This window comes from Myotis nattereri (assembly GCF_964212035.1).
Source record: "Myotis nattereri genome assembly, chromosome: 8".
Taxonomy (NCBI): Eukaryota; Metazoa; Chordata; class Mammalia; order Chiroptera; family Vespertilionidae; genus Myotis; species Myotis nattereri.
The window spans coordinates 3,710,152-3,733,635 of NC_138083.1; the positions used below are offsets into that span (position 1 = coordinate 3,710,152).

At 61.3% G+C, this 23,484-nt stretch overlaps 1 protein-coding gene across 1 annotated transcript in view; it reads left to right on the forward strand.

Moving 5' to 3' along the window:
• Positions 1-200: 200 nt before the first annotated feature.
• The window catches only part of LAMA5 (laminin subunit alpha 5), a gene marked incomplete at its 5' end in the record, with an annotated part of 49,236 nt that continues 25,952 nt past the window's right edge, over positions 201-23,484 (forward strand). The window contains 11 exons of the mRNA XM_081097841.1: positions 201-452; positions 5,700-5,852; positions 14,771-14,888; positions 15,147-15,265; positions 15,342-15,512; positions 15,637-15,734; positions 18,755-18,870; positions 19,239-19,357; positions 19,452-19,542; positions 19,755-19,889; positions 19,986-20,045. Of these exons, the coding sequence (XP_080953967.1) occupies positions 201-452; positions 5,700-5,852; positions 14,771-14,888; positions 15,147-15,265; positions 15,342-15,512; positions 15,637-15,734; positions 18,755-18,870; positions 19,239-19,357; positions 19,452-19,542; positions 19,755-19,889; positions 19,986-20,045 (1,432 nt within the window). The remainder of the gene's footprint in view (positions 453-5,699; positions 5,853-14,770; positions 14,889-15,146; positions 15,266-15,341; positions 15,513-15,636; positions 15,735-18,754; positions 18,871-19,238; positions 19,358-19,451; positions 19,543-19,754; positions 19,890-19,985; positions 20,046-23,484) is intronic.

Sequence of the window (23,484 nt, forward strand, 5' to 3'; positions counted from 1 at the left end):
TCGGAAGGGTTAAGGCCGCCGGCCGCCCCTCCCCCTCCCCCTCCCCCTCTCCGTCCCCGGGGCGCGGGGCTCCAGCGCCCGGGCGGGCTGGGGCGGGGCCTGACGTCCGCGGGCGGAGCGAGCCGGCTGGCCCCGCGCTCATACCCCACGGGGCTCCCGCGGCGCGCAGTCCCCGAACGAGCGCGGCCTGGACCTGCGAGATGGGGAGGTCGCGCCCCACGCCGCCGCCGCTGCTGCTGGTCGGGCTGGCCCTGCTGGGCGCGGCGCGGGCGGGCGGCGACCTCAGCCTGCACCCGCCCTACTTCAATCTGGCCGAGGGAGCCCGCATCGCCGCCTCGGCCACCTGCGGCGAGGAGGCCCCGGCGCGCGGCTCCCCGCGCCCCACCGAGGACCTCTACTGCAAGCTGGTGGGGGGCCCCGTGGCCGGCGGGGACCCCAACCAGACCATCCAGGTGAGCGCGGGCGGGGGCAGGGTCGCCGCGGGCGGGGTGCGCCCGGGTTCGGACTCTGCCGCTCCAGGCTGACTTGGCGGGGAGCACCCCGGGCCAGGGAGAGCCCCGGCGCGGACCGAAGCCCCGCGTCCCGCCCCGACTCTCCGGTTCCACACTGCAGAGAACTGACGGGACCCCCAACTCGGCCATTCAGTCTGTGCCAGAGAACTGCGTGTTCCCATCGCCCCCCGCCCCCCGGGAAGGCGGGACGTAGCGTCCGGGCGCGGACTGCGGAGCGGAGGGGGCGGGCTGGTGCCCAGTCCTTGGCCGCCCGAGTCCCGGGATGCGGGCGAGGTGGGACTTGGCAGCAGCCGGCGCAGCCCGTGGGGAGGGCGGAGCCGGTCCGCCTTCCCCCGGGACGAGCTGGAACTTGCCGCTGGCGTCCGGAAGGCACTGGGCCGGGCGGGAGGGGCCGGACCCCGGAGGCTCTCCCTGCGCTGCACCGGGAAAAGCCGTCCCTCCTGGGCGTCTGGGGACTTGGTGGGGACCTGGCGGTGGAGGAGGTGGCAAACAGCTGGGTTTCTGACGGGAGGGGAACAGGAGCTCAGTGCGGCCGGCATCTCTGCCCACAGGTGGGGGAGTCCTTCGGGGGAAGACCCCGGGCAGGGCGTGCCCTCCCAAGCCAGGAGCCTGCAGGTGGGGAGTGGGTTAGGTGCCCCTCCCAGGACCCCTCTCCCCAGGGAAGCAGGGCTGCCAAGGCCCTCAGGGCAGGTTGAGGGCTGGGGTCCTGTGAGGCTCCTGGGGTTGCCCTGGGGGAGCAGGTAGGGTCTGCTCTCGGGGTCCCTGACACCCTATGCTAGGCTCATCTTTCCATTCCTGCGGAGCCTTAAGACGAGTCTGGGGTCCCCAGGGCTGATGTAAACTGAGCGTCTCCTCCAGGAGGAGGTCCAGGCCACCACCTTCCTGGTGGGAGAGGCTGGGGGAGGGGAGGAAGGTAGTTGGATGGGGGAGTAGCTGGGGTGGGTGATGAAGGAGCCTTCACTGTGCGCCTTCTGCCCGCCCTCCCCTTCACTGCCCTCCCCTTCACTGCCCTCCTCCACTGCCCTCCCCTTCACTGCCCTCCCCCTCTGCCCGCCCTCCCCTTCTGCCTGCCCTCCCCCGCAGTGCAGGGAGGAGCTGGGCGGGACCCTGGTGTGGCAGAGCCATTCTCAGGCAGAGAGCTGCCTCCTTTTGACGCCTCCATTCAGCTGCATGCTCTCCTCTAAGCCCCGCACAGCAGAGATAGGCGGTCTCACGCTCACATTTCAAATGGGGAAACTGAGGCCTGAAAAGGTGCAGACACCTGTGGAAGCCTCACAACCAGACTCTGACCTGGCTGGGGCGGGCCCTGGCACATCAGGTTGACGTCAAAGGGGCTGGATCCAGGGAAGGAACTTGAAGGGGGTTTCCAAAGCTGCCCCAGGGGGCCTGGCCAGCCCCCACCGCCCCTCCTCACTGCTCAGCTGAGATTCTGCCACTCCCGTAGTGGACGCTCCTGGCTTCCTCTGAACCCCAGACCACTCCTCCCCACCCATGCTGCCTGGCCCCAGATGGCAGACCCTTGAGGAGGGCCAGTTGCATGGATCCCTGCAGGGAGGGGCCCTTCAGTGCCCCTCACAGTGGGTAAAGGAGCAGCCTGGAGCAGGGCTCAAAGCCCCCATCCTCTACCTTTCCTTAGTCGCGTGGTTTTCCTCCTAGAACCTTAGTCTCCTCGTCTGTAAAATGGGCACAGTGTGAGGGCCCCATTTACCTCGATTTGGAGACTGGGAAGCCATCTATCACACAGTGACTGCTTGGCAACCAGTGGCAGCCCTGGTGTTAGGGGCCACGGAGCTGGCCTTGAACGAGAAGTGTCAGCCTGCTTGCCTAGTCGCCAAAGCTTTCCCCAAAAGCCTGTGGCCTCAGGGGTTAGAACAGGGGAGGGCAAACTTTTTGACTCGAGGGCCACAATGGGTTCTTAAACTGGACCGGAGGCCGGAACAAAAGCATGGATGGAGTGTTTGTGTGAACTAATATAAATTCAAAGTAAACATCATTACATAAAAGGGTACGGTCTTTTTTTTTCAATAGTTTTATTCATTTCAAACGGGCCAGATCCGGCGGGCCGTAGTTTGCCCACAGCTGGGATAGAACCTGCTCCAAGGCCACTGGGGTGAGGCATGGTAGGAAGACTGGCGGCCAGACGGACGTGAGCTGAACAGCCATGGGACCTTAGACAAGTCCCTGGACTGCCCAGCACCTCCACCCTCTCCTCTGGGGACAGTGGGCCTGCTCAGTGCCCTGGTCTCTGATTGGGTTGGTGTGGTGCCAGGGAGATACAGCCCACCTTCTCTCCATCTTATGCCACATGGGGGAGGTCACAGAGGACATGGGGCCCAAGGCTGCAGGCTCGCAGCTCCGAGGGAACCCCCTGGAGGAGACGGGACAGAAGCTGGCGGGGCCAAGGCAGGGTGTCCCACCTGGAGCCCTGCTGGCGAGGCGGTCCTGTGCGGGCAGCCCTTTCAGCATCAGGTGGGCATGGGGGGAATTCAGGACTGGCCCTAGGCCCGCAGGCAAGTCGGGGGCTAGGCTGCTGGTATGGTGACTCACTGGGAGGGGAAGTTCTTATCGCTGCTCCCGGTTTCCGCACTCTGCTCCAGCAGGACCCTCTGCAGCCAAGGTGTGGAGGGAACTGCACCCCCTGCCACTGTGAGCCCGGCCAGGCATAGTGAGGACAACCAGGGCCGCCTCTCCCGCCTGTCTGCAGGGCTGGGCCGAAGCCACACGGGCTCGCAGGCTGGGAGGGTCTTGACCACAGGCAGCCTTCCCGGAACACCACCACCCCAGCCACATGCCTTGCCCACCTCCTCCGTGAAACCTCCCCGCCAGTCAGGGCCCGGACAGCCTGTACCCATGTGCACAGTCCTTCTGGCGACACCCTTGAATCCCTCCTCTGTTCACCCAGAGCTCCCACAGGCCCGGGAGCCCGAGCTCCAGGCTCCAGCCTAGGCTCACCGTTCGAGCCCGGCAGTACGGCCCACCTGGCTCACGCCCTTCTCTGGTGTCCTCCATGTTTCTGTCCCCAAGGTGTGGCCGCTCTGGTGGCGAGCTCAGGAACAGTTAAAAACAAGATGGGAGTCCCTCACCCCCAGCTCGCAGCCCCCGGGAGGCAGTAAACACAGAATCACTAATAACCACACAGTTCCAGGTCTGGAGGGAGAATAAAAAAAGCAAGGTGATGTCTGGGGGGTGGGGGGGCAGCACCCTGGGTGGTCTACTAGGTCTGGGTGGGGGCACTGTTACCGAGGTGACCTCTGAGCTGAGATGGAGGACAGGAGGTCAGGATGCAAAGGCCCCAGGCAGGAGCAAGGTCTGGATGGCAGGACTCAAAGCACCCAGCACCAGGATCCGGGAGCCCAGCTGCTGCCTGTTGGTCTCGCCCTCCCAGGTGCATGGAAGGAGCCCGGGGCAGACCCATCCAGGGGAGGCGGGTGCTGTGCACATGTGGGGCCTGGGTGTGGGGGTGGGGCGTCCCACACTCCCACCTCCAACTCCTCCAATGAGGCCTGGCCCCCTGGGAGGCTGAGAGGGGTGGTGGCTGCCTTTCCCAGACTCTGGCCTCAATCACTGCCAGGTCCCGAAGGGCCGCCTTTGTTGTATGTGGAGGGATGGCAGGTCTGGTTTCCTCTGGGGCGGGGAGGGGCAGAGGGAGGGTTAGGCTCCACTGGGCCAGTGGCCAGGGCCCAGCCCTGCCCCCACCCCACACCAGGCTCTGGGCACCTGCTCCTCCGTGATAGGAACAGCAGGCCAGGAGGCTGGGAGCCCTCTGTCCCCCCAGGGGACAGGCCCCTGGCAGGTGTCTGGACTGTGATGGAAGCAGCTGCCGGGCCTGGTGTGGGATCATTAATCCTGGGACAGCTGAGGCAGGTGCCAGCATCACCCCACTCTTCTGATGGGGACACTGAGCTTAGCAGCTATCGTGACTTGGCCAGGTCCCCGCGCTCAGAAGCAGCAGAGCCAGAGGTCCGGCCTTGCCTGCTGGCTGCCCACATGCCTCCTCTCTGGGGCCTGTCCCCACGGGCCACTGGAACGGCTTGGTTCTGTCTCTCTGGAGACTCTAATCCAGATGGCTCTGGGTGGAAGCCTGGCAGGGATGTGTGGGAGACACGCCGTTGGGAGGCGGGGAGGGGGTCTGGCTGTCTGACTGTTCCTGGCCGCCTGGGCCCCTCGCCTCCAGGTGATTCCAGCCTTCTGTTTGTAGGGAGCAAGCGAGTTGCCCCTTGACTGGCCCCTTCCCCCCAGCTCCAGCGGTTCTTCTTGCCCCAGGACCTTTTTGTGGGCAGTCCCTCTGCCCGGAGTACACACCTCCTTATAGAGTATGCCACCTCCTCAGAGAGGCCCACCTTGATTTTCCCATGTAAAGTGGGTGTCCCTGCCCTGGCCAGTGTGGCTCAGTTGTTTGAGCGTTATCCCACGCACCAAAAGGTTGCTGGTTTGGTTTCCCGTCAGGGTCTGTATGGGAGACAACCGATCGATGCTCTTCTCTCTCCCATCCTGTCTAACAAAATCAATAAAGTCCAGCCAGCGTGGCTCGGTGCTTGAGCATCAACTTATGAACCAGGAGGTCACATTGATTCTCGGTCAGGACACATGCCCGGTTGTGGGTTCGATCCCCAGTCGGGGGTGTGCAGGAGGCAGCCAATCAATGATTCTCTCTCATCATTGATGTTTCTATCTCTCTCTTTCCTCCCTTCCTCTCTGAAATCAATAAAATATTTAAAAATAAAATAAATCAATAAAAATATTAAAAAAATAAATACATAGCCTGGCTGGCATGGTTCAATGGTTGAGCATCAACCTATGAACCAGGGCACATGCCCGGGTTATGGGCTCGATCCCCAGTGTGGAGAGTGCAGGAGGCAGCCGATCAATGATTCTCTCTCATCATTGATGTTTCTATCTTTCTCTCCCTCCCTTCCTCTCTGAAACCAATAAGAAGATATTTAAATAAGTAAATAAATAAATAAATAAACCAACTGGTGTCCCTCTCCTTCCCCTCTTGGTCGCTCCACATGGATGTGACCACCTCTCACATGAGCTATGTCTCCTGAGTCGGGAGCACAGTAGACACAGAAAATGAGTGAATGGTGAACGAGGGTCCCCAGGTTGGGGTGTATGATGTGGGAGAGTGAGTGGAGGGGACAAGCAGTCCAGGCCCTTCTCTACCCTCCGCCTGCTCCGTCCCCCCAGGGCCAGTACTGTGACATCTGCACAGCCGCCAACAGCAACAAGGCGCACCCCGTGAGCAATGCCGTCGACGGCACGGAGCGCTGGTGGCAGAGCCCACCGCTGTCCCGCGGCCTGGAGTACAATGAGGTCAACGTCACCCTGGACCTGGGCCAGGTAGGGTTCCTTCTTTGTCGTCACAGCCCCACCTCTACATTTCTGAGCCCAGGGTCCCCGCCTGAGCACCCTCGGGCCAGCCAGGAGTCTGGGCAGACCTTCCCCTGGGGCAGGCCCAGCACAGAGGTGTAACCGCAGGCACCTCACGCCCTCTTTCCCCATCCCTGTGGTGAAAAGGCGGCCGTGGGGAGTTAGGGTGGGGGTGCTGAGGGTCCAGCATGGAGGCAAATGCTGAGCCCTGATGTGTATTCTGAGGAATTCTTCTGCAGGGAGCCAGGCTCTGGCTTGCTGGTGTGGGAGGGGCCCCAGGAATGTGGAGGAGGCTGGTGGACGTGGACATTCCTGGGATACCTGTGCTGCAAAGGCCCGGGGTCAGGTGTGCCTGCTCCGGGCCCTGTGCAGGCAGGAGGGTGGGGCCGGCATTTCCCAGAGACAACAGTCCCCCTTGGTGGGCCCTGCTGGGTCAGACTAGGGTCCAGGGTGTGTCCTGGTACTGTGTTACTTTGCCCAGAGGCCTGGCCTTGACATCCTGGCCTGTGAAGTGGGCCAGCGATCCCATTGCCTCCTGGGATGGGGTGGGGGCAGGTAGATGAGGCCAGGCCTGCCTGGAGTTGGGGTGACAAGGTTGATCTTACCCGGCCGCACCCCGCGAGGCGGGGAAGGAGTCAGGTCTAGATGCTATAGTCCAGGCCGCGTGACCCGGTGCGCCTGCCTGTTGCGAGCCTCCTCCTGCTGCGTGCGACCCTGAGGGTCCGAGGAAGGTGGTGAAGTGTCTCACCTGAGCTCACTGGAAAGGCAGACCCACGGGCAGGTTTGGGGGACAGTGTCAGGCACCTCCCTGGAGGTCTACAGGTCTGGCCCAGTGGTTGGGTAGGCAGTGAGAGGAGTGGGTTTTTTAACGGGTGGCCTGAAATTTTGGGGGCTCTGGACTGGCTGCGATGTCCTGGGGAGGCGGGGAAAGAGGCTGGCTGGGAACTAGGGAGAAGGCTGCCCCTCACGGGCTCCTGCAGGCAGGTCCCAGGACTGGTGCTGGTACCTGACCCAGGCCTGGCTGGGGCTTTCATGGGGTTTCCAGCACGTCTGTGCTCTACTGCCCCTGGGAGCCTGGGAGGGACCTCAGAACCCTGTGTGACCTGGGTCCCCTACTCTGGTACTGCAGGTCGGTCAGAGGGAACTTGTGCTGAGCTGGTGGGTTCTCGCTGCTCCTCCAGCTCCTCTTCCCCTCCCTCTGGGACAGGCCTGGCCAGGCTGGGGGAGGGGCGAGGGCCCTAGCTGGGGGTGCAATGGCCCAGTCTCCATGGCAACCCCAGAGTGGCCTCAGAGCAGGTGGGCACAGTGCCCGCAGCCGAGGTGCAGTGTGGGGCTGAGGAGGAGCTCGCGGGGTCCCTGCCCCTCTTGGCTCTGTGCCGCCTGAGCCGCTGTGAACCTGGCTGGAGATGTGGTGGCAGGCAGCTCATTTGCTCGGTAGACTGGTCCTGGGCCAGGGATAGGGTTCACCGTGGGCACCTCCTGCCTCTCCAAGCCTCAGTTTCCCTGACTGTGAAATGACCCGCAGGAGAAAGGGGCCATTTCTAGGCCTGTGGGGAGGTGGACCCACCCCTCTACCTGCCATGGTTCCCTCCCCTCCCTCTCCTTCCTCTTCAGGTGTGCCTGCTTTCCCGAGCCCTCTTTCCCATCTTCCCCACACACACCCGGTCCCTGCCTGCCCGAGAGCCCACCAAGCCCCTGTCTTGGTCTGGCCGAGGGGCTGCCAGCCTTGGTCAGGACGGGCAGGGCCAGGGCCTGCTCACCGTGTGCTTTGGAGTTGGGTGGGACGATGGACCCAGCTCCCTCCAGGGTGAGAGGGTGGAATTCCGGGGGGAACGGGAAACGGGCTCATTGCCCTCCTCCCTGAGCACGAGCAGACTGGCTCTTTGGGGCGCCACTTGCTGGGGTTGGGGACGGAGACTAGGTCCTGCCCTCAGCACCCAGTCTGGGCAGAGGAGCCCACGTAGGGTAGGAAGTGAGGGCTCTGGGGGCCGGGCCACTGGGGGGCATCTGGAGGTGCAGGCGGGCCCTCCTGGGCTGTCACAGTGACCCTGGGGTCTGTGCCTCCAAGTCTACCCAGATCTGGTGTCAGGAGCACCTGTGCCTACAGTCAGATGGAGGAGGTGCCCAGGGCAGAACCCTCCAAGCACGCTCCCTGGTGCAGATGAGAGACAGGCTGGGCGGGAGGGGCCCAGGGGTCCCCACCCCCGACTGGGGTTCTCCCACTTTGGGTCATCCTTGGAGACGAGGGTCCGGGTGGGGCTGGGGCTTCCTTCAGGAAGTGGGGCTGAGTGGGCAGCAGGGCTGGGCACTCCGGTGGCAGGCTGCCAGCTGCCTTTGTTCTGAGATCTGGAGCGGATGCCCTGGAAAGGGGGTGGGGTGGCCAGCATGGGCATCAGGAGGCCTTCCTGCCTCTGGGAAACTGAGAGGGCCGCGGCTGTCTCACAGCTCCTCTGCCGGGTGGGTCGCCAGGAGCTGGCGGGGGCAGCGAGCCTGCCCTCCTTCAATGGCTGTTGCCTCTCTGACCTTTCCCCTGTGGGGGATGTGGGACCCCCTTCCTTCCTGTTGCCGACCGAGCAGCAGGTCCCAGGAGCCAGGTCCTGGCTGGGAGGGGATGCAGGGCTAGGGCCTCGGGACCTTGCCCCGCTCCCTGCGTGGATCTCTGCCAGGGACCCTCAGGCCCGAGACAACCATTAGTGCCAGCCTCCAGGTGGGGCCAGCAAGGCTCCGAGGCTGGTGCCAGAGGTGCTGCGTCCCGAATCCTGTGGTGTGACCTGCCGAGGGTCCTCCCAGGGGCCACAGGTTCTGCTTATCTCCTGTCCCTCCTGTGGGACCTCCCATTGCCTTGGGCTCTCCCTTCCCTGCACCCAGTGCGGGGTGGGTTCTGTTTCTGACCTCCTGGGCTCAGGCCACATGGCGAGGCAGGTCCTGACCCAAGTGCTCTGCCCCTACCAGGGGTTCTGCCATGGGCTCTCAGGCCCTCTGCCCAGTAGTTTTAAGGACCTGGGCAGGTGAGTTGAGGCCCATGGAGTGTCCTCCCTCTCCAGACATCTCCCTGGTGGCCCTTACTGTGGCTGCAGCACATTCCCCAGGTCCAGGTGAGGAGCGCTGGAGCCCGATGCTGAAGGGCCAGGTCGAGGGGCCCAGCAGGGTAAAGGTGCAGAGGGATGGCACCGGCCTTGGGGTCTAGGCGGGTGGTTGGCTGTGAGGCCAGAAGTGTGGGTTGGGGGCTAAAAATGCCAGGTGAGGGGTCTATGGCCTCCCTGGGGGACAGGACATCAGATGGGTTTGCTGAGGAGCAGAGCTCCGGTGAGTTGCCCTGGGCACCTGGGCATACTGAGCACCCGTGTGGAGAGACCAAGACCTCATCTGGTCTCCATGCCTCAGCTTCCTCTGTACATGGGGGGCGGTGAGGGCACCTGGGCACCTGCTTTAGGGCCTTTGTACCTGAGCAAGGCCCCCCTGCACCAGCTCCTTTGGCTGGATCCCTGTTTCCAGGCACCACGCCCGCAGGCAAGTTGGCTCGGGGCGCCCTGTGCAGGCCGCCTGGTCCCCGCATGCCCCGGCCTGGCTCCCTAGAAGGGCCAGCGGGGTTATTCGAGGGGAGTGGCAGGAAGTTCAGCCGAGGCTGGCCAGGCTCTGGTTACTGAGCCCAGCAGCCAGGACAGGTGTGGGGCCTGGACTGGACACAACCCCTTGAGCTGGGCCATGGGGAGGTCCTGGGGGGCCAGGCAGGGCACCTCCTGTTCCAGCACAGGCGTCTCCTTGTGAGAATTGGTGAAACCTGCCCCTGCTGGGCCTTTTGCTGACAGCCCTTCATCCCTGGCCTGGTGCTTCCTGCCCCTCAGCAGCCACACACAGCCAGGGGCTGCTTGCCTCTGCTCACTTGGGTGCACACAGACGTCCCCCACCCCTCACACTAGACACCGCCCCCAAGGCTCCTGTTTTCCATCTGTTGTTTTATTATTATTATTATTGATTTTTAGAGAGAGAGAGGAAGGGAGAGGGATAGAGAGATAGAAACAGCAATGAGAGGAACATCATTAATCGGCTGCCTCCTGCACGCCCCCACTGGGGATCGAGCCTGCAACCCGGGCATGTGCCCTGACCGGGAATCCAACCAGGGATTTCTTGATTCCTGAGTCAACACAACTGCTGAGCCACACCTGCTGGGCTCCCATCTTTGTTTTTTTTGTTTGGTTGGTTTTATTGTTTTGTGTGTGTGGTTTTTTAAAAAATATATTTTATTGATTTTTTTACGGAGAGGAAGGAAGAGGGATAGAGAATTAGAAACATCGATGAGAGAGAAACATTGATCAGCTGCCTCCTGCACACCCCCCACTGGAATCGAACCTGGGACCCTTCAGTCCACAGGCCGATGCTCTATCCACAGAGCCAAACCGATTAGGGCTGGTTGGTTTTATTGTTGTTAATCCTCACCCGAGGATATTTTTCCATTGATTTTTAGAGAGAATGGAAGAGAGAGGGAAAGACAGAGAGACATCGATGTGAGACAACACACGGATCGGTTGCCCCCTGCACGAGCCCCGGCCAGGGCCTGGGAGGAGCCTGCAACCAGGGCACCTGCCCTGACCAGAATCGAACCTGGGACCCTTTGGTCCGCAGGCTGACGCTCTATCCGGCTAAGGCCCATCTGTTTTTAAACAAACCCCACAACGTCGACCTCCAGCAGCGTCGCTCGCGGAGACTAAACTGTTTGGGCTTGAGGTCCCCTTGGGATAAACTCCACTTCCTGTGGCCGGGCTGACCACCTGGCCTCCTGGGCCTCTGCAGGGGGAGGGGAGGGGAGCAGGGCGCACCCTGAGGTTCTGGCCCAGCGGGCACTGACGCGCCACTCTAGCTGGTGAGCTCCTGAGCACCCAGCAGGGCCCTGCCACCCTCCCCTCCCCTGAGGTCCCCCACCTGCTCTGCGCTCCTGTTTGTTGGGCACCCGTCCCGCAGTCAGGCCCCTGGGCCTCTGCCCGTCCCCTCTGCATTTCCATGCTTTACTGTTCCATTCCCCGCTCTGCTGGAGCTGGTCCTCCCTGACCTGGTGTGGACGGCTGTTCTTTACCCCGGTGGGGGCTGCATAGACTCACCCGCCCTGCCCTGCCCTGCCCTGCCCTGGCCCCTGCAGGCCGGGCCAGCCCCTGCTGCGGCGTTAACCTTTATCAAGGTTTCCAGAGGGTCTCTGCTGAGAGGGTGGGCACGCTGGGGAGAGGGCAGACCTGGGGCGAGGGCGGGTGCTTTCAGCAGACGGGGTGGGGGCACAGACACCGGCCCAGCACCTGGCAGGGAATCCAGGAGGTCTGGGTGCCCCACTGTTCACTCGGGAATGGCCTGGGAGCTAGCCCGGACGCTCGGTCTAGGAGGGGCTTCCTGCCTCCACCCGGCCACAGCCTGGGACCCTGGCCCAGCCCCAGGAACCAGCCCTGCTTCCGGCAGGGCCAGGGCTGAGTCAGGACTGCCCAGTGATTCACGCAGCCTGCCTGGTGGGTGGGGGCTGGGCCCTCTGCTCCTGGCCTGCCTGGCTCTTCCTAGCTCTGAGATGGGCCAGGGCAGAGATGGGGTGTGCTTGCAATCCAGGGGTTCCAGCCACCACCCTGCCCTTGGTGACAGAGGTGCCTGAGCCCAGGAGGCTGCTGGCCACCCTCTGCACCCTCCAGGTTTCATTCCTCTCTGGTGTTGTCCAAATCCCAGCCCCGGCCACCCAGCGAGCATTCCCTCCCCACCGGGGCCTCTGCACTGCGGAGCGGAGCGCGGCACCAGGCGCAGTGTCCGGACAGGTGCTGCTGTCTTTGCTTGTCTACCTCAGGGACAGGTGCATCTTCTGTGCAGGCCTCCGGCAGCCATCACACCAGACTCCTGACCCCTGTCTTTCTTTCCACTGCTCCTGTGCCCAGGAGGGGATGTGGCTACTCGGGGTCACTTGGCCGTTAGTGCCTGAGCCCACCTGGGCCTCCTGCTCTGGCCTGGCCCCCGTCAGGCATTGGTCACGGGGGCAGGGGGGCAGAAGCCCTCCTGGGGGGCCCTCTGTGGTCAGGCCGGGAATGGGGGCCAGGGTGTAGTGACCGAGAGGCCGTCCGGCTGCTGTCCTGGAGACGTGCCTGCCCCAAAATAGCCAGATTGTTAAAAATAACTCAGGAGGCTTTTGTTTGGCTTTTGCTTAAAAGACGTTCTTTCCTTCTGCAAAGAACTCTGCAGCGGGAAAGGTCAGCCTGCGCTGGCAGCAGAGCCGGGGCGGTGGGGGCAGGGTGGTGGGCGCGGCCGCCAGGCTCTCTCGGGTCAGGACCAGTGTGGCCTTGGGAGCGGCACCAGGTCGGGGACAGACCGAGAGAGAGCGCTGGGCTCATGCCTTTCCTCCCCTCCAGCCTGGGCCAGGGCCTCTTGTGTGACAGACAGATGGCCAGGTGGACAGCCGCAGGGGCGGGGCCTTTCTCTAAGCACGTCCCAGCATGACGGGCGTGGGGGCAGTTCCCATGACGCCCGGTCCTGCCTCATCAGTGTCTTCAAATCAATATTTGTGCAAGTGCCCGCAGCTGGGAAACAGGCAGCTGCCGCCAAGGGGGGGCAGAGCTGGCCAGTGGCGGCTGCAGCCTGGTGGCCTCACTCAGGGAAAGGCGGGGGTGGGCCCCGCGGCTGGGGGGAGCCTTCAGTCTCCTGGGGGCCTTGGGTGACTCACACACAGCCAGGTCCCCTGGGGCTCCCTGGAATGCTGAGGGTTGGCCAAGGTGCTGGCTGGGTACAGGGTCTGTCCCCCGGGGCGCACCCTCCCCCACCCAGCAGGGAGGGAAGATGACCTCAGAGCCTGGACATGGATGACTAGGCTCCCCCCGCCCCCGCCCAGGAAGGCCCCTGGCTTGACGGGGGCCCGTCCCTGAGACAGGCCTTCCGGGAGGACCACCTCAGCACAGGCGTGGCTCCGGGCGGGACCCTGCCCCCACCGACATCCTTAGCAGCCTGTGCCCCCTAAGGGCTGGGCTTTGAGGGGTCACCATCCCTCCATGGGGTCACCATGGCGGCCTTGGGCAGCCCTGGAGGGGACCCCTGCGCTGCCTCAACTGGTCGCGGGGGGATTCAGACCAGTGGACGCCCAAAGGGGACCTGCTCCTCTGGGCTGGGCAGGGCCCTCGGAGGGTACGGACGGTGGCCTGGAGCATGACATCATCCTAGGGATCTGTGGACAGTTCAGAGCCCACAGGGGGTGCCCCTGTGAGCAGCCCTGGTGTGGGGGGCGGGGGGTGGGCTCTCACTACGTGTGGCATGTTTACCAGCATGTCTGGGCCTCCCACTCCTGAGCGCAGGCTGGGGGTGTTTGTGTCCCCCCCTACCCTGTGCGGATCTCCTTGGAGCCCACACTCCACACACAGAGTTCAGCGTGTACAATGGCTGTCGGCTTTGCTGTTCCCTTGGCATTGGGGCCGAGGGGAGCGGCTTGTCCTCAGAGCTGCCTGGGAGCCACCGTCCTTCCCTGTGGGAGACAAGCCTGGGGTGGGCGCTCCCAGGGGGCTGTGCGGGCAGAGGTGTGAGGGCGAGCCTGTCACGCACCCACCTCGGGGCCTGGGCCCTGCCTCGCCATCAAGGCCTCGGGCTGAGCCAGTGCTTTTGAGCCCTTGACGCTCCCGGGGGTCCCAGGGGTCCCGGGGGTCCCAGGGGTCCCAGGGGCCTTTCCTGGGGGCTGGGCCTGGGTCCAGGGTTCCAGGTGCCGATGTGATGTGGGCCTCCGCCGTGTGCATCATCCCGGGGAGCGGGGTGAGGGGGGTCTTTGGCAGTGAGAACCAACTCCCCATGTTCTGGTCTGTCTTCCTCCCTGGGACCTGTCACAACAGAGGTGTTGGGTCCAGCTGCGTCTGCCCCGTCCCCCCCGCCGGGGCGGGGTGCTTCAGTGCCGGGGGCTGTCAGAGTGAAGGGAGGGCTCAGATTGGCCCTGAGAGAGATGGGATCTGACCAGGTGAGACAGGACAGGCGCCCGTCCTCAGGTGTCACCTGCCAGCTGCGCGATGAGGCCAGGCATGATGGGAGCAGGCCGCCGTGCCTGGCCACTGCCTGTCGGAGCTGTGTGACGGGTCGGGGGGAGGGTGAGCTCCTGTCTTCTCCTTGACCAGCCCCTCTGTAGGGTCTGTAGATAGGCTGCCCCCCAAGTCTTAGCCTCAGAGCCCTAGGACCAGTGTGGCTGTTGGGCTCTCGGGGCGGGGATGGGGAAGCAGGCAGGTCTGGGCCCTGGACCAATGTACCCCCAGATCCAGGTAGGGAGCCCTTAGGAATGGCAGTGTCCCCGGTGTAGGCCTCAGCGGCCATGGTGGTCATCCAGCCCAAGGGCTACTTCGTGAGCGGCTGACCCTCTCCTCTGGGTGTGGCTGGCCCTCTCCCCTGGGAGTGGCTGACCCTCTCCCCTGGGAGTGGCTGACCCTCTCCCCTGGGAGTGGCTGACCCTCTCCCCTGGGTGTGACTGACCCTCTCCCCTGGGAGTGGCTGACCCTCTCCCCTGGGAGTGGCTGACCCTCTCCCCTGGGAGTGGCTGACCCTCTCCCCTGGGAGTGGCTGGCCCTCTCCCCTGGGAGTGGCTGACCCTCTCCCCTGGGAGTGGCTGGCCCTCTCCCCTGGGAGTGGCTGACCCTCTCCCCTGGGAGTGGCTGGCCCTCTCCCCTGGGTGAGGCTGGCCCTCTCCTCTGGGAGTGGCTGGCCCTCTCCCCTGGGAGTGGCTGACCCTCTCCCCTGGGAGTGGCTGGCCCTCTCCCCTGGGAGTGGCTGGCCCGCTCCCCTGGGTGTGGCTGGCCCTCACAGGAAAACGCTCAGATGTCCACTGTGGGAGAAGGGAGCCCACGCCCATCCCTCCCCACCAGCCCTCCAGGCAGGAGGAGGGCCGCGGGCATCACCCCCTCCCCCCGCAGGTGTTCCACGTGGCCTACGTGCTCATCAAGTTTGCCAACTCCCCGCGACCGGACCTCTGGGTGCTGGAGCGCTCTGTGGACTTCGGCCACACCTACCAGCCTTGGCAGTTCTTCGCCTGTGAGTCTCTTGGAGCCCAGGGCTGGCAGGCGCGTCCCAGGTGGCATTACTGCCCGCTCTGTCACACCCAGCTTCTGTTGGGTCAAGACTGTGGGGGGCGCACCCCAAAGGCAGGTGGGGCTGAGTGGCTCCCTTCCCTGACGTGGGACCAGTTCCACTTCACAGACTAGGCCACGAAGCTCTGGGGAGCTCAGGCACACAGGGCAAGGCCGCTTTCCTGGCCCTGCACCCTCACCCCCCCCCCCCCCGATTCCGCAGCCTCCAGGAGGGACTGCCTGGAGCGATTCGGGGTGCCGAGGCTGGAGCGCATCACGCAGGACGACGATGTCATCTGCAGCACGGAGTACTCCCGGATCGTGCCCCTGGAGAACGGCGAGGTGGGCCAGGCGGGTGCGGCGGGCCCGCGGGGGGTGGCGGCAGTCAGGTGCCGGCCTGACTCCATCCTGTCTGCAGGTTGTGGTGTCCCTGGTGAACGGGCGTCCGGGGGCCATGAACTTCTCCTACTCGCCATTGCTGCGTGACTTCACCAAAGCCACCAACATCCGCCTGCGCTTCCTGCGCACGAACACACTGCTGGGCCACCTCATGGGCAAGGCCCTGCGGGACCCCACCGTCACCCGCCGGGTGAGCACGCCGGCCGGGCGCCACGTAGGGGTCCGGGTCACATGGGGGGTCTGGGCCATGTGGGGGTCCTGGTGGGTGGGCCGGGCTGGTGTGGGGGCCTCGACACTCACAGCCAGGTGTGCAGTACTATTACAGCATCAAGGACATCAGCATTGGTGGGCGCTGCGTCTGCCACGGCCACGCGGATGTGTGTGACCCCATAGACCCTGCAGACCCCTTCAGGTGAGATCGTCGGCTCCCTGCCAGCCCAGGGGAGGAGGCCTGGTTCTACCGCCCGCCATGTCCCTGGCCCCTGTGGGCTGCACTGGCCGCCACGCCGTGGTGTCTTTCCCATGTCACAGCGAGGAGGGGGGAGCAGTGCCCTGGGCCCTGCTGCCAGTGGAGGTGAAGTTCTTGTCCGGACCCTAAGCCCAGGGCCTGATGGACGGGAGTCGCCGTGGAGGCGTCAGCCTGCGGCTGCACATTCCTGTCCTCTGCCAACCCCACAAACACACTCCCTCCGCCCCCCACCCTGACCTTCACCTCCCACCACAGGCAGGCCCAGGGCCTGGACGGGGAACTGAGGGTGCCGAGCCCCCACAGGCGCCCCGCACAGTGCAGGCAGCAGCCTTGGGCCTGAGTCAGCCAGTAAGGCAGGGCCCAGGCATCTGCATCTTTAACAAGCGGCCAGTAGGTGTGTGCCCTGTACCTTCCTTGCCTCAAAATCACGCAGCCCCCACACCACGCTCTTGGATTTGGGGTCTTCTCTGTGCCTTCCGCTGGGGTTTTATTGCTTTGTCTGTACCCCAATTTATAGGGAGACAAGTGAAGCCCAGACAGCATAGAGGCGAACCCCAAACCAGTCCTTTGCAGCCAATGGGTCTAAAGAGGGAGGGACAGGCAGGCCCTGGGGACCTACCTGCTGTCCACGCTCCCTGCCGCCCCGGGCGCAGGCTCCTGCCTGCCGCTCTCAGGCAGCCATTGCTCTGAGGAACTTGGTGCCAAGTAAGAACTTGTGAGGCCTGGGAGGGGCGCACACGAGGCTGCCAAATTGGTCTCGGAAGAGAGGCAGGTCTGCCCTTGCCCACTGGGCGGCACCGGCACCCACCCTGACTCACCGGCACTGCACGTGGGCGTGGGTGAGCTCAGCTCCCAGGCGGGGCACAGGGCTGCACAGCGTGCCCAGGCCCAGGCACCAGCACCCAGCACACACCAGTGTCTCCACTCCCCCTCCCTGACCTGGAAGGTCGTGGAGGCTGCTGCCAGTGTCTGGCTGCTCTGGCTGCATAACAAAACACCGATCATGCTTCACTTCTCACAGTTTTGGGGGGTGCTGGGGGCCACTTCCCGGGTCCCAGAGGCGTCCTCTCACTGCATCCGCACATGGTGGGCAGAAGGGCAGGGGACTCTCCGGGTGCTTCTATAAGGTCACTAATCCCTTGAATGAAGGCTCCACCCTCATGACCTGACCACCCACAGACCCCCAGGCCGCTGGGCGTCAGGTTTCACATGGGACCTGGGGGGACCCGTCAGTCTGTGGCAGCTGGTGAGTCTTTCCCGGGTCTGTGTCGTCGCCTACAGTGGCTGTTTGCCCTCACTCTTGGGTGAAACGTTAACTGACTGAAATTCTGGCTGAAGGTCATGTCTCTCAACACTTCGTGGTCTCTCGGCGTCTCTGGATGCTCGGGAGAGTCCCCCATCCTGCTCATGTTGCCTGGGCTTCTTCTGGAAGTTTCTGTGTCTTGGTGCTCTGCTGGTCCACTCTGGTGTTAAGGGGTGGACATGTTTTCTCTGCCTCAGGACTCGTGCTTTTTTTTTTAATTGTGGTTTTTATTTTTTTATTTTTTCATTTTTTGGTAGAGAGAGGAAGGGAGAGAGAGAAACATCGATCGGCTGCCTCCCGCACATGCCCCAACTGGGGATCAAACCTGCAACCTGGGTGTGTGCCTTGACCAGGAATCAAACCTGCCACCTTTCAGTGCACAGGACGATGCTCCCACCAATCGAGCCACTCGGCCAGGCCAGGACGCAGGCCTTTTGACGCCCTTGGCTGACAGCTCTCTGCCTGCTGGGCTCCTCACCTGCCCCTTTTCTCCTTCTGGAAGTCGGTTATGGTTTCCTTCTGTCTCGGGACGTCTGGACCCTCGCCTGTCTCCAAGCTGCCTTCTCCGCTCAGTCTCCTCCCTGCGTCTGACCTGCTGCGCAGCCCACCCATTGAGCCTTAAATGCAGTCATTTTGCTTTTGGTTTATAGGAATTCTGACTGGTTCTTTAGTCACACCCGCCTATTTTTCTTTTTAATTTAATTTTCCCACCTATTTTTCATGAATTTTAGCTGCCTCAGGTGAGTCTTTAAGCGTCCTTGTTTCAGGTGTCTGCCCATTGCTCCGTGAAGCTTTTGGGTCAGCCCTGTCTGCTGCGGTGGCGGCCCTGCTCCTCTGTGACTCCCGCGTGCCCTGGATCGGGAAGGAGCCTTCCAAGTGGCTTTGTGAGGGCTTTTGCCAAACATGCTGGGTATCACCAACCTGGCACAACTCTACGCGAATTCCTTAGCTTAGAGGTGCCCTGCCCGTATCGACCATTGGAAAGTCTAACAGCAGCTGCAGCCTGTGGTTGCCTTCCTGCGGCAGATTGTCCTGCCCCCTCTCCCACGCAGGCCCTCCAGGTGTCCCTGGACGCCGAGGGACACCAGTGCTGACGCCCAAGGCCCTGCGGACCCTCGTGGGGACGGGGCTAGGGTGGTGGGATTGGAGCTCTGGGTCATGCACAGCACTGGCCCAGGACCCAGAAACACACAGCTCAGATGGGGCCCACTCTGGCCCCACCTTGGTGGACATATGGCCTAGGCTGGGTGGGGCTTTGGCATGAGTGTCTGCAGGAGGTGGCTGCAACCTCCGTTCCCAGCTGCGGCCAGCTGTCCCCTGCCACTGAGCCAAAAGGAGCTGCTCTCTAGGACAGCAGGCAGGGTTCCAGCCCTCCCACGGGTGTCCGCCCCCTGCTGGAAGGGGGAGCTGTGCTTGGCCACCTGCCTCTGGGGAGTGCCCTGGACTCACGGGCTTCAGACTGAGCTCAGGGCTGCCTGCTGAGCAAGACCTGGGCTTCAGGGCCTGGCCTGGTGGGGATGGCATAGCTCCAGGACCCAGGGCTCCGGCTGACCGCTCAGCACCCCACGCACAGCTCACCCACCCGCACAGCCCCTGCGCCTCTGCTTCCTCCTGCCTCTCCCTCTGCGGGTCTGAGCCCGCTGTGCCATGTGTCCCACAGGCTGAAGTGCGCCTGCCAGCACAACACATGTGGGGGCTCCTGTGAGCGCTGCTGCCCCGGCTTCAACCAGCAGCAGTGGAAGCCGGCCACCCCTGAGAGTGCCAACGAGTGTCAGTGTGAGTGCCCCCTCGTGCACACATGCTTCTGCACAAGCTCATACATGCACACGTCTCTGCACACTTACACACTGGCAGCGCTCACTCCTGCTCACATGCACACACGGTGCTCATGGACACACTCACACACGTGCTTACACATATACGCCTGAGCACACACATGTTCGCACATACATGTACAGCACACACATGGACATAGGTGCTCGTGTGCGGACACTCACATGCATGTTCACAGCTGTACTCACACAAGCTTACACACTGACAGTGCCTATGCACATGTGTGTGGTTGGCCACATCTGAGGTTGTCTGGTTTGTGGGGTGTAGCCTGGGGGCCCTGCTGACAGCTGGGTGCCTGCCCTTCCCTCCAGCCTGCAACTGCCACGGCCACGCGGACGACTGCTACTACGACCCTGAGGTGGACAGGCACAACGCCAGCCAGAACCAGGACAGCGTCTACCAAGGCGGGGGCGTGTGCATCGCCTGCCAGGTGGGCAGGGCTCCGAGCGGCACTTGCGGGGTGGGCGGGGCCAGGTGCTGCTGGACCGGACACCCTGGACTCAGCGGCCCTCCTCTACCCCCAGCATCACACCACCGGCATCAACTGTGAACGCTGCCTGCCCGGCTTCTACCGCGACCCCGACCAGCCCCTGGACTCGCCCCACACCTGCCGTCGTGAGTGGGGTCAACCTGGCTGGGGTGTCCTGGGGACGGGTGGCTGGGAACAGGGTAGCCCAGGATCCCCGGCCCCCTGCCTCCCCGGGGCCCTCCCACCGCTCCCGGCGGCCCGGCCACAGCTCTCCCCCCACTGCCCAGATTGAGGAGAGACTGCCCGTCCTGGGTCCGAGTCCTGGGCTTGGGTCTCATGACTCCCGGCCCCTACCCAGGTTGCAACTGCGAGTCAAACTTCACTGACGGGACGTGTGAGGACCTGACCGGCCGCTGCTACTGCCGGCCCAGCTTCGCGGGGGAGCGGTGCGAGGCGTGTGCCGCCGGCCTCGTGGGCTTCCCACACTGCTACTGTGAGGGTGCTGCCGGGGGCGGGCCGGGGGCCTCTGGTCTGCCTCCTCCCTCCATGTGCTGAGCCGACCTGGCTGACATGCGTGTCTCCTCCCCAGCTGTGTCCGCCCCCCGCAACTCCTCCGTGGCACAGGTGCAGCAGGCCGGACAGATTGTAAGTAAGTGTCGCTGAGGTCCCCGCTCTGCTGGGTGCCCCTGGAGCAGGGGGCAGGAGGGCCACACAGAAAGGTGGGATATTCACTTTAGTCACATTAATTTGGGTTCTTTTCATTTTATGTGAACAATACACATTGATGCTAGAAAACCGTCAAAAATCTAAGTAAGCTTACCGTCGAAGGAGACGTTCCCCGCGTTGCAGCCCCGCCAACAACCCCTCTTCGCGCCGTGGGGACCTCTGGGCATGCACACTGGCGTTCACTCACATGGATGTGTGCTCTGCCTCCTGTTTCAGAATTGCGTTCCCACCCACCGCCACCCTGCAGACGTGTCGCTTCTCGTCCTGTGTCACACAGAACGATGTAGTGTTTCTTCAACCAACACGCAACTGCTGGGGTTTTAGGCTCTTTCCAATTGTCTTTTTAAAACTAATGTTCCGATAAACATCCTTGCAGCTCAAGCTTCCCATAACTCCTCAGTTCTTCTGTAGGAAGGTTTCCCAAAGAGGGTTCTGCCCGGGCTGGGGCACCAGCTGGTTCTCAGGGTGAAACGACCTGCCAGCGTCAGGCGTTGGCACACACGTTAATCAAGTCACTGCTTTGGGACACAGCAGGTTTATATTGACAGCCTGGTCCTCGCCACGGGCGACGCTCCTCCGCGGGGGCATGTCTGGGATGGGGACCTGTCTTTGGCTGAGGGCACGCCACAGTCTCATCTGCAGGCACCGTCCGTTCGTGGCCTTGGCCATTGTGAGTAAGGCTGCAGGATCGCTGGGGCCAGACAGCTTTCCCAGTTAGCGTTTTCATTTTCTTTGGATAAATAACCCGACGTGGAATCACTGGGTCAAATGGCAGTTCCATTTTTAATTGTTTGAGGAACCTCCACACTGTTCTCCACAGTGGCTGCGCCGTCTGCTTTCCCTCCAGTGGGGCACGGGGGCTCCCTTTCCTCCGCATCCTCCCCAGCACTTGTCGTGTGCTGATGTGTTGATGGCAGCCGTGGTACCTCACTGTGGTTTGATGTGCATCTCTCTAGTGATTAGCGATGTGGAACGTGTTTTCATATGTCTCTTGGCCTCTGTATGTCCTCTTTGGAGTGGTGTCTATTCAGGTCCTTGCCCATTGGATTATTTGGCTGTGTGTTTTTTAATCTTCACCCGAGGATATTTTTCACTGGTATTTTTGTTGTTGTTGTTAGAGAAAGAGAGAGAAATCCTGGCCAGGGCTGTTTGGGTTTTTTATTTTTATATTGAATTGTATGAGGGTTTTTTTTTTAATACATATTTTTACTGATTTCAGAGGGAGAGATTGAAACATCATCCCCTACTGGGATTGAGTCCACAACCAAGCATGTGCCCTTGACCGGAATCAAACCTGAAACCCTTCTGCCCACAGGCTAACGCGCTATCCACTGAGCCAAACCGGCTAGGGCTATGAATTTTTAATATATCTTGGATATTAGCCCCTTATCAAATGTAGTGTTTGCAAATATCTTCTTCAGTTCGGTAGGTTCCCACCCAAGCATATTTGACTTTTAACCTGTGAATTATATGACGAATTCTGTTAACATGGACCCGCCATGAACATAAGGCTTCATTAGCGAGGCTGGTTGAAAGGGTTCTTGCCTGTTTGTGCCATCTTGCTTTGGTTTGTAAGTCGCCTTGTAAAGTACTTGGAAAGGGGTTCACAGGTAGGCACCCTTGACTGGGAATCAAACCTGTGACTCTTGATGGTCTATTTTTATTCTTTCTTTCTTTTTGTCTCTTCCTTCATTTGACCTAACAGAAGTGCATTGAATTTATTGCTGTTTTCAAAGGACAGCCCACGGCTATAGCACAAGATTGCTTGGGCTTTTCTCTGACTCATGTGGGGCAGAGGTCTTGCTTCCTTATATAGACATTTTGGAACTAAAACCTCTAATTCCTTCTCTACCCTTCCTTGTGGTTTATTATTGTTTTTGATAGCTTCTTGAATTATTTCTTTACAGGAAAACGTCTAAAATGTCTTTTTGGATGTTGTAACTGGGGGTGCTGTTGTCATCCAGTGGGTGGAGGGAGGCTAGGGGTGTACAAAATATCATACAATGCCCAGGCAGCGTGGTTCAGTGGTTGAGCGTTGACCTATGAACCAGGAGTTCACGGTTCGATTCCCAGTCAGGGCACATGCCTGGGTTGCAGGTTCGATCCCCAGAGTCGGATGTGCAGGAGGCAGCCAATCAATGATTCTCTCTCACCATTGATGTTTTTAGTTCTCTCCTTCTCCCTTCCTCTCTGTTATCAATAAAAATATATTTAAAAGAAAATAAGAAGAGTACATCTTAAAAAAAAAAAGTATACAGTGCATAGGACGGCCCCACCCCTCTGGTAGTAGTTCAGCCCAGAATGTCAGTGGTACTGAGGTTGAGAAACCTGGGCTAAAGCTATCAATTTGCCTCAGAGTATAACTTAGGCTAGGTGTATCCAACAAGGTTGATTGTTGTGTTCTCACTATTGCTTTTTTCTGCATACTCGGTCATTTCAGTTTTTATTTGCTTTTGACCAGAGTTCTTAGAAGCATGTTTGTCATTCTTGGTGGTTTGATTTTCTTTCTGCCCTTTTTTTTTTTTTTAAAAAAAAAAATCTCTTTATTGATTTCAGAGAGGAAGGGAAAGGGAGAAGGAGATAGAAACATCAACAATGAAAGAGACCCATCCATCGACTGCCTCCCACACACACCCCGCGCTGGGGATCAAGCCCGCAACCCCAGCATGTGCCCCAACCAACCAAACCATGCCCTCCTGGTTTGTAGATTGACACTCAACCACTGAGCCACACTGGCCAGGCCTCTGCCCTTTTTTTGTTGGTTCATTCCTCCTTTGACCACATCATAGTCAGATTCAGTAGCCTGACGATTTCTGCTTTTTGTGTTTGAAATTTAATATTTTGTTTTTTACCGTTTTGGGTTGTTCCATGGACATGTGGCAGGAACACGTGTGCTCTGTGGGATACAGCTCTCTGTGTGCACCTGTTCCCGCACGCGTGTTAATTATGCTGTTAAATCCACTCTGTCCGAGCATGGTTTTCGCCGTTCTGAGAACAGCCTATTCAGTCTGTCTCTATAGGAGTCTGGTTTTGCCAAACTCTTGAAATGTTGGTAGTTTATTTGGCTTTCTGCACCTTAAGACCATGTTTATTCTGCTCTTAGAGGCTTGGGTTTGCTGCCTCTCTTGGGGTGAGGAGGCACAAGTCCACTTTCTCGACACACACCCCTTTTGTCCCCATTAATGCTCGTGGCCTTGGATTGGCGTCCCTCCTCTGCACGCTCCCCTCTCTCCGCCCGCACTGGCCGCGCTGCGTCATCAGCGTCGTTTCTGTTGAGTAGTCCGAGGTGCGTCCTTTCAGGAGGACGGACCGGACTGTCCTTTTAGAGCCAACCTGGTGCCTTAGGGTTTTGTCTCGGACGG